This window comes from Manis pentadactyla, chromosome 10 (genome assembly GCF_030020395.1).
Source record: "Manis pentadactyla isolate mManPen7 chromosome 10, mManPen7.hap1, whole genome shotgun sequence".
Taxonomy (NCBI): Eukaryota; Metazoa; Chordata; class Mammalia; order Pholidota; family Manidae; genus Manis; species Manis pentadactyla.
Window position 1 is genome coordinate 96,821,550 of NC_080028.1, and position 12,507 is coordinate 96,834,056.

Consider the following 12,507-nt stretch of genomic DNA (forward strand, 5'->3'; position numbering starts at 1 on the left):
TTTTATCCTCTGATTCCCAGTGTTACACAACAGGCCCACCCCCCTGGGCCCAGGTACATGACTTTCTCCCTAGGAGATGGCAGACGGATGTGTAGTATGACTGCTGCCCCCATAACACACATCCCTGGGCCTGGCAACATCAGACTCATGTTTATTAGGAAGGAGGGAGGGAAGAGGGAGGTCTTCTTGCCCTCAAGCTTCTTAACATGGTTCCTTAACACAGCATGAAGTCCCCAAGCCCCTGCCCTTCCAGGTAGTGGTGGGGAAGAGGGTGAGCAGCAGGCCACAAAAGAGGTGGAGGAGATTTGCATCCTCCCATCACAGAGGCTCCTGGACCCAGTCCACCTGTGTGCCTTGCCATCCGGCAGGCTCAGACGTCAATGGGCTCCCGGCCTCGGTTCTGCCTCTTCACCACAAACACTCTCTGTCCTGACACAGTCACCAGCAGCGTGTGTTCTCCAAAGACCACTGGAGGGGAGATACCACCCGCCCCCCCAGAGGGGAAGGGAGCACAGTTAGTGGGGTGTTATATGGGGTCTCACACTTCCTGGCTCTGGGGTCAAATGCCAAAGAAACATAACAGTTCAAGGCTCAGAGATTTGAAGATGGGAGGGTCTCCATTAAATCACCTTCTTTCTCTTGCTTTCTCAGAATCTGATGTAGGAGTGAATCCCAAAGGGAAGGACACAGCCAGAACTGGGGACCCCAGGGGAAGATGGTGGGAGGTTGGGAGGAGACAGGTGTTTTTCCCAAAGAAGCCTCTGGGGAGCACCCCTTCCACGGCTCCCTGGGGTCAGGGCAGGGCCTCACCAGAAAGGCGTTTGAAGGGTATATTTGAGCTGTGGTGCAGTCGGAACCCACAGGCTGTGCTGACCAGCTCAGAGATGGCACTGGCTGCCTGCTCGTCATTCTCCAGATCCCCAGATGACTGCATGCACACAGAGGAAGGAGGAGAGCAGGGAACACAATTAGGAAAGAATTCCAGGAACATCACATGGCTCTAGCTTTTGTAACCTCTCTCTGAAGATCACCCCATTTTGGAAAAACAAACCTGAAACTTTCCTATGATGCTGCCCCTCTTGATGCCATCCTGTTTCTTGTCCATATACTACTCATGTCCCCCACAAGCAAAGACTCTCATCCATTTCTTTACTGACCATTCTTCCCTAATCTCTTGAAACTCAGTTTTTCTCCCTGTCCCCACTTACATGATAAAACCACATTCATCACTGCCCACCCACCACTGACTTGGTCAAGGCCCCATCTTTTCCTCAGCCTTTCCACTGGGTGCCCTGTCTGCAGACTCTGAAATTAAATATCCGCTTTGTCACTGAGCCCTTCTCTACTACCTAGTCCTTGGGCTTCCTCTTTTCTAGTGACTGTCTCAACTTATTCTTTCTACCTCCTCAATTACCTCACTCTAGGAGATAGTGGTCTTTACTCTCTTGAACATTTTGTACCTCACAGTTTCCTTATCTGTAATCTGGGGACAATGGTACCTATTGTATAGACATGTTGTGAGGGTTATGTGACACAATGTTGGGGAGATACTTAGAAAGCTCCCAGCAATATATACAAACTTGCTGTTAGTCTACAGTAAACTCAATGTCTAAAGTCAAGCCATCAAAATTTCCCTTACCTCCCCCCACCCCAACCAATTTCCTTTCTTGATTCCCTGTTAGGCACCATCGCCATCATTCTAGGCTTGACATCAAAGTCTTACTGGATAGAGAAGTATCTCCTCTATTACCTGTATCTAGACACTACAAAGAATATATAGATTCTTCCTTTAAAATCTCTCTCCTTGCTCCTCTCTCACTAACACCAGCCCAGTCTCATACCTGGATTTTGGCAGCACATTCCTACTTCTGAATCCTACCCCTTCCAGCCCACCTTCACAGCTAATAGAAAAATCCTGTTCAACTGTTTCTTCAGATCATGTTCTGTTCAAAAACCTTTCAAAGCTCCTATTACCCTCAAAAGTAACCCAAATTTCTTAACCAAGCCCTGAAAGTTGTCCATAGCAGATCTTTCCTCATCATATCCTCTTCTTCCCCCAAAGCTTTCCAAATATTTTCAAGACGAACCCACCACCAATTCAGACAGCCTGTTGTCGCACTCCTGCCATCGTGTCCACCTTCTAGCCCTGAACACTCTCCTTTTCTGCCTGTTCATAACCATCCATCCTTTAAGCCCAAGGAAAGCCTCTAAAGAAAGTTTCCTTGTCTTAACACAAGGTATCCCATAACAGAAAGGATTGAATCCTTCCTTTTCCAGACTCCTTCAGTAACCTGTACCACTCCATTGCTTTCAACTTCCAACCCTAAGCATGTCTCTCTAGCTTGATGGAAAACTTTTAGAGTTAACTATGTAACTCTAATACTATATTGCACTATGGAGCAAAATACAAAACCCCTCCAATAAATACCAGATAAAGACATATTCGAGAATGACTTGGACAGTATGAGTTATCCACAAACCTGTAACTAGTTGTCTGACTTTGGTAAAATTAGTAAACCTTTTACCTCAGAACCGTTACCAGACTAAGAGTTGAGATTTATTTAATTACTGAACGCTTACTATGTGCCAGGCATAAAACCATCAAGACCAAACAGAAACAAATTAGGCCAAACTGGGCAATGTCCGAAGGGATCGCGGGGCCATGTATATTTGGGGGGCCCCCTCCCTTGCCCAGAACGCACCGCCAGCACTGCGCCTTCACTCAGCACCAGGTAGCCGAGCTGATCTGGGATTCGCTCCAACCCCTGGGTCAGTGCAGAAGTCTAATGGGTAAAGATGCAATCAATAAGAAGCATGCCAGGAGGATGGCCCTCCACACCCTTCACTTGCAAACCCACCTCTCTCCTGACAATGGCCCCCCAAGCCCTTACATTTCCCAGCCCTTCCGACCCTCTTGTGTCCACATAGCCTTCAACACGGATCTTCTGGAGCCTCCACCTGTCTCATCTGGGACCCCTGGGATTCCCAAGGCTTCTATACCCAACTTTTGCTAACCCCGAGAGGCCTTCGCAGCCTCACTGCCCCTTGATTCCTCTCCAAGTCTCCCTGCAGCCCTCCCTCCCCCGCAGACTACTCCCCAGCCCCCCGTTCACCTCCCACAGTTCCCTCCTTAGCCCTCTACGTCGCTTCTCCTCCTATCTCCATTCCCCCTCTATCCCGGGGCGGATAAGTGGTGAAAACGGAGTGCAGGCCCAAGAGAGGACAACCAAAAAGGGTGGGGAGAAGGGTCGCAGAACCCCCAGCGCGTACTCAGCGAATGCGCCTTCACTCACCATCGCAGCCTCAGGTACCGGGGAAGCTCCCTACCAGACAGGTAGCTTCCGGCTCCGGAGCCTGGTCACGTGCTTCTGCCAGGCGGTTCCCCTCCTCCTGCCTACCGGCTTTATCCCCGCCCCCAGAATGCGGATTGGCGCAAAAACGTCATCAGACAATCTACCAATGCGGAGCGCCGCTTCCTGCAGACGCAGGCGTGACGTCCATCTCCGCGCCTCTTAGCTTCCCGCCCCTCCAGGAGAAGGCGTGTCGGTGAAGGGGTGGGGCTCAGGGCAGGGGCCTGCGCCTAGAGAGACTCGGTGATTTGGCTAGATTGCCAGCGTGACCGCAAGCAAAAGGATAAATTGAGAAGTGGGTGAAATGCTATTCAAATGCTACTCTTACACCTACTCAGGCGGTTCTCTGTTTAAGACCAGTTTGTTCCCAAAGCGGTTTTTCCTCCTGGGATCTTGTGAGGGGTGTGATGGTGAATTGAGTCCCGCGCTGGTCCAGGCAGCTGCAATACTTAATATTCGCCAGGCAAAGTTAGAAACTGTACCTTCGAGCCATTTTTTAATATTCGAGTGTCACACAGAAGTTTTTTGTTTTAATTGAAATAGTTTGTAGAGCTCCAAGACTAATGTGACTAAGGGAGTGTTGGTGAGGATAAACGAAGGATGATTCTAGAAATAATAAGTACTTGGCGAGGATATGGAGAAGCTGGAGCACTCACACATTGCTGGTGGGGATGTAAAGCGGTGCAGCTGCTCTGGAAAACGGATCAGTGGTTCCTGGAAAAGTTAAGAGTTACTCTGTGACCTAGCAATTCCACTCCTAGGTATGTATCTCAGAGAATTGAAAACACATGTCCACACAAAAACTAGCACACAAATGTTAATAGCGTTACTCATAACAGTTCCCAAATGGAGACAACCCAAATATCTGTAGATTAAAGAATATTTAAATAAAATATGGCCTATCCATACAATTGAATATTATCCAGCCATAAAAATGAAGCACTGACATATGCTCAATGTGGATAAACTTTGAATGTACTATGCTAAATGAAGGAAATCACACACATGGTCACATACTGTATGATTCTACTTATATGAAATGTCCAGGTAGGCAATCCATAGAGACAGATAAGGGGTTGCCAGGGGCAGAAGGGGAGGGGGAAATGGTGAGAGATGCTAACAGGTAATGAAGATGTTCTAGAATTATATCAGTGATGATCACAACCCTGTGAATGTAATCTAAAAAACCACTGAATTGTACACTCCAAAATGGTGACTTTTCAAGTTTTAAAGCAAACAAAATTTTTAAAAATCTGGATTGAGAAAATGAAGGGTGCTACGGTAGGCAGCAAAGATGGAAGACTGACAGAAACAAACTAAATTCATCACTGTGCTAGGGTTCTTCAGAAAATATGGGAGATTATATATGTATGTATATGTATATAAAATTTTGTTACATAATATATAACATATGATATATAACATATTGTAAAATATGTTATTTTATTCCTTAAAATCTCTCTCTCTCATTCTCTTACGTTACCTGTTACATTAATTAACTTACGCAATTGTAAGGCCTGGCAAGTCTGAAATCTGAAGGGTAGACCAGCATGCTGGAAATTCGGGAAAGAGATGAGTCTGAATCCCACAGGGCAGCAGGCTGAAACTTACACAGGGTTTCTATGTTGTTATCATGTGGAAGAGAATTCATTCTTCTCTCAGATATCTTTTTTTGTAAGGCCTTCAACTGATGGGATGAGGCTGACTCAGATGATGGAGGCTAACGTGCTTTATTCAAAATTAAATATTCATCATATCTAACAAATACCTTTCTGGTGCAGGGGAAGCAAAAATTTACCTCTACCTTCTTAGAGATTTCAGCTAGGTCTGAGAATTAAATCGACATAAGACAGATTAACAAGAGAAAAGCACACAAATTTACTTAATATAAGTTTTACGTGATTCAGGAGCTTTCATAAAGAAATGAAGACCTAAAGAAGTGGCAAAACTCACATGCTTTTACACTAGGTTGAACAAAGAGAGGCAACTGTGGAAAAGTAACTGAACTATATGGGGAGGCTTAAGGAAGCAAAGATTATTTTGATAATGTCTGTTTTATGGAATTTTCTAGGTCTCAACTTCCAATCCTTGATGATAGGAAAGTTACTTTGCTTCTGGCATAGGGAGGACAGCTTCCATATGACCATCTCATCTGCTGAAAGGAAGAAAAAGGGGAGAGTCAGAGCTTCCTCCCCACACCTGTGGTTTTTATAGGTGCCTTTAGCTCAAAATAATTTTTATACCCAAGAGTCATGTTTTGGGATAACATATTCTGGTTCCCTTCAACAGCAACATTTAGACTGGTGTTTGATCAAACAACTGGGTACCATAGCCTTGCCAGTTTGACACATAAAATGAACCATCACAGCCACAGAGCCCAAAGAAGGTGGGTGCCTCTTTGCTGTGATGGTGTCTGTGGTAGCATGCAGACCTGGGCCTGCACTTCTAGGAAACCCTTTCCTGCCAGCTTTCTGTATTTTACCCCAACCTCCACTAAGGATTATTATGGGATAACTGAGCAAAAAGGAAGGAATGTGCTTTATAAGTACATGTCTGGGGGAAAGCTTTGGTGAGTCAGGAGGGGAGGAGTCATTTGAGGGTCTGGGGCCTGGCAGCCTATGGGTGCTGCAGCCCATATCATGTTGCAGAGGCCATTTCCTTCATTCTCCTGTGGCCAAGAGGGGACAAAGCCTATCTGATATATGCAGGCTTTTGCAAAGCCCAGGCCATTTCCATTTCTCAAACTTAATAATATGTGAAAAAAACAAAGAGAAGCAAAAGCAGGGTTGGAAAATTGTGGCATGATTGAAATAGCAACATTTAACAAATGAATACTTTTAACTCAGGGACATTATGAAGCTTTATGATTTTGATAGCCATGCAATAAATTATAGGTTTAAAAAGTTACTCCACGGGGGGAGATTCAAGATGGTGGAGTGAGCGGTGAGACGGAGAATTCCTCCCAAAACCACAGATAGTATGAAAATGTAGTTAATTGATACAACTAACCCTAAAACAACAACAAGAAAGAAGGCTGAACCAGACTGCACACAGACCTCATGAACAGAGCAGACCTCACGAAACAGGGTAACTTACCAAAGCCTTAATCAGGCGGGACCCGAGCCCTTTCCCCACCCCAGCTGACCTCTGGGAGGAAGAGAAATGGAACGGGGGAGGAGGCGGAAGCCTGGGACTGCTGAACACCCAGCCCTGGAGGTCCGTTTGGGGGCAGAAGCCTACAGTGTGTGGTGCTCTGGACATTGGGGAGCTTGGACAGGTGGAGTGCTTGAGAGACAGATTCTGGCCATTTATGGAGGAGGAGATCCACACCCGGCCACTCTGGAAGAAGGGAAAGGCAGGCAGTCTGAGAGGCTTCCTAGCAGCGAGAGGGCTGCTGAAGGAGCAGGGTTTGCACGGAGCTTGCTGCACAGGGGAGGGGAGAGCTGGACAAGGTTGTCTGGGTGCGCTCTGCCCAGCTGGTTGGGAACTTTGAGGAGCTTCAGGTGCCCCATCCCCCTGGCTGCCTACTCAGCTCCGAGGCCCCCCACTGTGACACGCAGCCTGCTGCGCCCTCCTCCTAGCCTGCCAACCCTGGTTCACAAACCTGCAGTCACTGTGCTGGCATCAGGCCAGCCAGAGGGAGGCACTGCCTACAACAGCTAGAGAAGCAAAGCACAGAGGCTTACACCTGTGTGCTTGGCCCACTGGCTCTGACTTGGGAGACAGGCATGCAGATGGGAATCAGAAAACAGATCTTTCCTCACCCCAGGCACCAGCTCTGCTCCCCTACGAGCCCCAACCTCACTCAAGGGGCTGAGCAGCTCCAGAGACTGGAGCCTCTGGGCACTAGGGGGCACCACACAGAAATATGAAACATCAAAAGAACATGGTTCAGACCAAAATCTCACAAACCCCAGAAAAAGGGTCAAGTGAAACTGAACTCACCAATCTGCCTGAAAGAGAGTTCAAAATAAAAATCATAAACATGCTTATGGAGGTACAGAAAAATATTCAAGAACTCAGGAACAAATTTAGGTCAGAGATTCAATCATTAAGAAATTCCACATACGAAATGAAACATACAATGGAGGGATTTAAAAGAAGATTAGACGTAGTAGAAGAGATGGTAAATGGAATAGAAATTAGAGAAGAGGAATACAAAGAAGCTGAGGCAAAAAGAGAAAAAAGAATCTCTAAAGAGTGAAAGAATATTGAGAGAATTGTGTGATGAATCTAAACGGAACAATATTCATATTATAGGGGTTCCAGAAGAAGAAGAGAGAGAAAAGGGGATAGAAAGCATCATTAAGGAGGTAATTGCTGAAAACTTCCCCAATCTGGGGAAGGAGACAGTCTCTCAAGCCACAGAGGTGCACAGATCTCCCAACACAAGGGACCCAAGGAAGACAACATCAAGACATATAATAATTAAAATGGCAAAGATCAAGGATAAAGACAGACTTTTAAAAGCAGCTAGAGAGAGAAAAAAAATCACATATAAAGGAAAACCCATCAGACTATCATCAGACTTCTCAACAGAAACCTTACAGGCCAGAAGGGAGTGGCAAGATATATTTAATGCAATGAAGCAGAAGGGCCTTGAACCAAGAATACTATACCCTGCAAGGTTATCATTTAAATTTGAAGGAGGGATTAAACAATTTTCAGATAAAAAGTTGAAAGAATTTACCTCCCACAAACCATCTCTACAGTGCATTTTGGAGGGACTCCTATAGATGGAAGTGTTCCTAGGACTTACATAATGATAAAGGGGTCAATCCAACAAGAAGATATAACCATTATAAATATCTATGCTCCCAACACACAAGCACCCACATATGTGAAACAAATACTAACAGAATTAAAAGGGGAAATAGGATACAATGCATTCATTCTAGGAGACTTCAACACTCCACTCACTCTGAAGGACAGACGTGTTCCTATGGCTAAATAGATGTCACTCAAGGTATAGACAAAGAGTACAGAATATGATTCATAACATACAAATAATAGAGTAGGAAGAAAAAGGAAAAAAAAAGAACCTCTAGGTTGTGTTTGTAATATCACACAAAGTGAGTTAAATTAGACTGTTAGAAAGTAAGGGAATTAACCTTGAACGTTTGGTAACCATGAATCTAAAGCCTGCAATGGCAATAAGTACATACCTATTGATAATCACTCTAAATGTAAATGGTATGAATGCGCCAATCAAAAGACACAGAGTCACGAATGGATAAAAAAAAAACAAGACCTGTCTATATACTGCTTACAAGAGACTCACTTCAAACCTAAAGACATACACAGACTTAAAGTAAAGGGATGGTAAAAGATATTTCATGCAACTAACAGGGAGAAAAAAGCAGGAGTTGTAGTACTTGTATCAGACAAAATAGACTTCAAAACAAAGAAAGCAAAGAAACAAAGAAGGACATTACATAATGATAAAGGGGTCAGTCCAACAAGAGGATATAACTGTTATAAATATCTATGCACCCAACACAGGATCACCTACATATGGGAAACAAATACTAACAGAATTCAAGGGGGAAATACACTGTAATGCATTTTAGGAGACTTCAACACACCACTCACTCCAAAGGACAGATCAACCAGACAGAAAATAAGTGAAGAGACAGAGGTACTGAACAATGTATTAGAACAGATGGACCTAACAGACATCTACAGAACACTCCATCCAAAAGCAACAGGATACACATTCTTCTTCAGTGCACATGGAACATTTTCAAGAATAGATCATATACTAGGCCTCAAAAAGAACCTCAGTAAACTCAAAAAGATTGAAATTGTACCAACCAGCTTCTCAGATCACAAAGGTATGAAACTAGAAATAAACTACACAAAGAAAACAAAAAAGCTCACAAACACATGGAGGCTTAATAACATGTTCCTAAATAATCAGTGGATCAATGACCAAATAAAAAGAGAGATCAAGCAGTATATGGAGACAAATGACAACAATGATTCAACAACACAAAATCTGTGGGATGCAGCAAAGGCCGTGCTAAGAGGGAAATATATTGCAATACAGGCCTACCTCAGGAAAAAAGAACAATCCCAAATGAACAGTCTAAACTTACAATTAATGAAACTAGAAAAGGAAGAACAAATGAGGCCCAAAGTCAGTAGAAGGAGGTTACATAATAAATATTAAAGCAGAAATAAATAAAATTGAGAAGAGGACAGAAACCACATGATTATTTCCATAGATGCTGAAAAAGCATTCGACAAAATAGAACATCCATTCATGATAAAAACTCTCAACAAAATGGGTATACAGGGCAAGTACCTCAACATAATAAAGGCCATATATGACAAACCCACAGCCAACATCATACTGAACAGCAAGAAGCTGAAAGCTTTTCCTATAAGATCTGGAACAAGACAGGGATTCCCACTCTCCCCACTGTTACTCAACATAGTAATAGAGGTCCTAGCCATGGCAATCAGGCAAAACAAAGAAATACAAGGCATCCAGATTGGTAAAGGAGAAGTCAAACTGTCACTATCTTCAGATGACATGGTATTGTACATAAAATGCCCTAAAGACTCCATTCCCAAACTACTGGAACTAATATCTGAATTCAGCAAAGTTACAGGATACAAAATTAATACACAGAAATCTGTGGCTTTCCTATACACTAACAATGAACTAATAGAAAGAGAAATCAGGAAAACAATTCCATTCACAATTGCATCAAAAAGAATAAAATACCTAGGAATAAACCTAACCAAGAAGTGAAAGACCTATACCCTGAAAACTACAAGACACTTTAAGAGAAATTAAAGAGGACACTAACAAATGGAAACCCCGTCCATGCTCTTGGCTAGGAAGAATTAATATTGTCAAAATGGTCATCCTGCCTAAAGCAATCTACAGATTCAATGCAATCCCTATCAAATTACCAACAGCATTCTTCAACAAACTGGAACAAATAGTTCTAAAATTCATGTGGAACCACCAAAGACCCCAAATAGCCAAAGCAATCCTGAGAAGGAAGAATAAAGTAGGGGGAATCTCGCTCCCCAACTTCAAGCTCTACTACAAAGCCACAGTAATCAAGACAATTTGGTACTGGCACAAGAACAGACCCACAGACCAATGGAAGAGAATAGAGATTCCAGACATTAACCCAAACATATATGGTCAATTAATATATGATAAAGGAGCCATGGACATACAATGGGGAAATGACAACCTCTTCAACAGTTGGTGTTGGCAAAACTGGACAGCTACATGTAGGAGAATGAAACTGGATCAGTCTAACCCCATTCACAAAAGTAAATTCAAAATGGATCAAAGACCCGAATGTAAGCCATGAAACCACAAAACTCTTAGAAAAAAACATAGGTAAAAATCTCTTGGACATAAATATGAGCAACTTCTTCATGAATACATCTCCTTGGGCAAGGGAAACAAAAGCAAAAATGAACAAGTGGGACTATATCAAGCTGAAAAGCTTCTGTACAGCAAAGGACACCATCAATAGAACAAAAAGGCATCCTACAGTATGGGAGAATATATTCATAAATGACAGATCCGATAAAGGGTTGACATCCAAAATATATAAAGAGCTCACGCACCTCAACAAACAAAAAGAAAATAATCCAATTAAAAAATGGGCAGAGGAGCTGAACAGACAGTTCTCCAAAGAAGAAATTCATATGGCCAACAAACACATGAAAAGATGCTTCACATCACTAGTCATCAGAGAAATGTAAATTAAAACCACAATGAGATATCACCTCACACCACTCAGGATGGCCACCATCCAAAAGACAAACAACACCACATGCTGGCGAGGATGTGGAGAAAGGGGAACCCTCCTACACTGCTGGTGGGAATGTAAACTAGTTCAACCATTGTGGAAAGCAGTATAGAGGTTCCTCAAAAAACTCAAAATAGAAATACCATTTGACCCAGGAATTCCACTCCTAGGAATTTACCCTAAGAATGCAGTAGCCCAGTTTGAAAAAGACATATGCACTCCTATGTTTATTGCAGCACTATTTACAATAGCCAAGAAATGGAAGCAACCTAAGTGTCCATCAGTAGATGAATGGATAAAGAAGATGTGGTACATATACACAATGGAATATTATTCAGCCATAAGAAGAAAACAAATCCTACCATTTGCAACAACCTGGATGGAACTAGACGGTATTATGCTCAGTGAAATAAGCCAGGCAGAGAAAGACAAGTATCAAATGATTTCACTCATCTGTGGAGTATAAGAACAAAGAAAAAATTGAAGGAACAAAACAGCAGCAGAATCACAGAATCCAAGAATGGACTAACAGTTACCAAGGGGAAAGGGACTGAGGAGGGTGGGTGGGAAGGGAGGGATAAGGGGGAAAATAGGGCATTACAATTAGCACACACAATGTAGGTGGTGGAATAGGGGAAAGGCAGTATATACGGAAAAGTCAAGTAATGATTCTATAGCATCTTACTGCGCTGATGGACAGTGACTGTAATGGGGTATGTGGGGGGGACTTGATAATGGGGGGAGTCTAGTTACCATAATGTTCAAGTAATTGTACATTAATGATATTAATCAATCAATCAATCAATCAATAAGTTACTCCATGGGACAGAATGCTGTAATGTGTTTCCAGTTAAGTTGTAAGCTGAAAGTCTTCTTCCTTTCTTGTGGGCATATCTCTATCTGGATATATAAACAACCCCCATTAGAAAGAATGTTCAAAACCTACATTTGAGGTTTTCATGAATGTGAAGTCTAGGCAACAAGTCCTTCTTGCCCTGGGCTAGGCTCCAGATACAGTGTTAATATGCCTCAATTTCTAGTTATTCTCATGTTCGTAAGAAGGGGTTCCCAGACAGATTTAATAATATGGTTATGAATCACATCCTCAGCTCTGGCCTCATACTTTTTTCCCAGTTACAGATTCACACTTAACTGAATTTATAGTTCCTTCTAGGATTTAAGTTTTCCCCCTCAGGCTTGATAGGCTGCATTTGTTCATCATTGAGAGCTGCTTTGTGGCAGGCATTGTAATACAGGCTGTGGATAGAACAGATATAGACAGATCTCTACCTCATGGAGTTTATACTAACAAATGGAGTCAGAAAACAAGCAATATATATAAAAAGAAAAATATTTTAGAAAATGATAAG

At 42.9% G+C, this 12,507-nt stretch overlaps 1 protein-coding gene across 1 annotated transcript; it reads right to left on the minus strand.

Annotated features, from left to right (window-relative positions):
- Positions 1 to 135: 135 nt before the first annotated feature.
- Positions 136 to 3,436, minus strand: LAMTOR4 (late endosomal/lysosomal adaptor, MAPK and MTOR activator 4). Its single transcript, XM_036904665.2, has 4 exons — positions 3,294 to 3,436; positions 2,703 to 2,783; positions 811 to 928; positions 136 to 468 (listed from the first exon to the last, which is right to left on the minus strand). The coding sequence occupies exons 1-4, from the start codon at positions 3,294 to 3,296 to the stop codon at positions 371 to 373; spliced, it is 300 nt and encodes a 99-aa protein (XP_036760560.1). The 5' UTR covers positions 3,297 to 3,436; the 3' UTR covers positions 136 to 370.
- Positions 3,437 to 12,507: the final 9,071 nt, after the last annotated feature.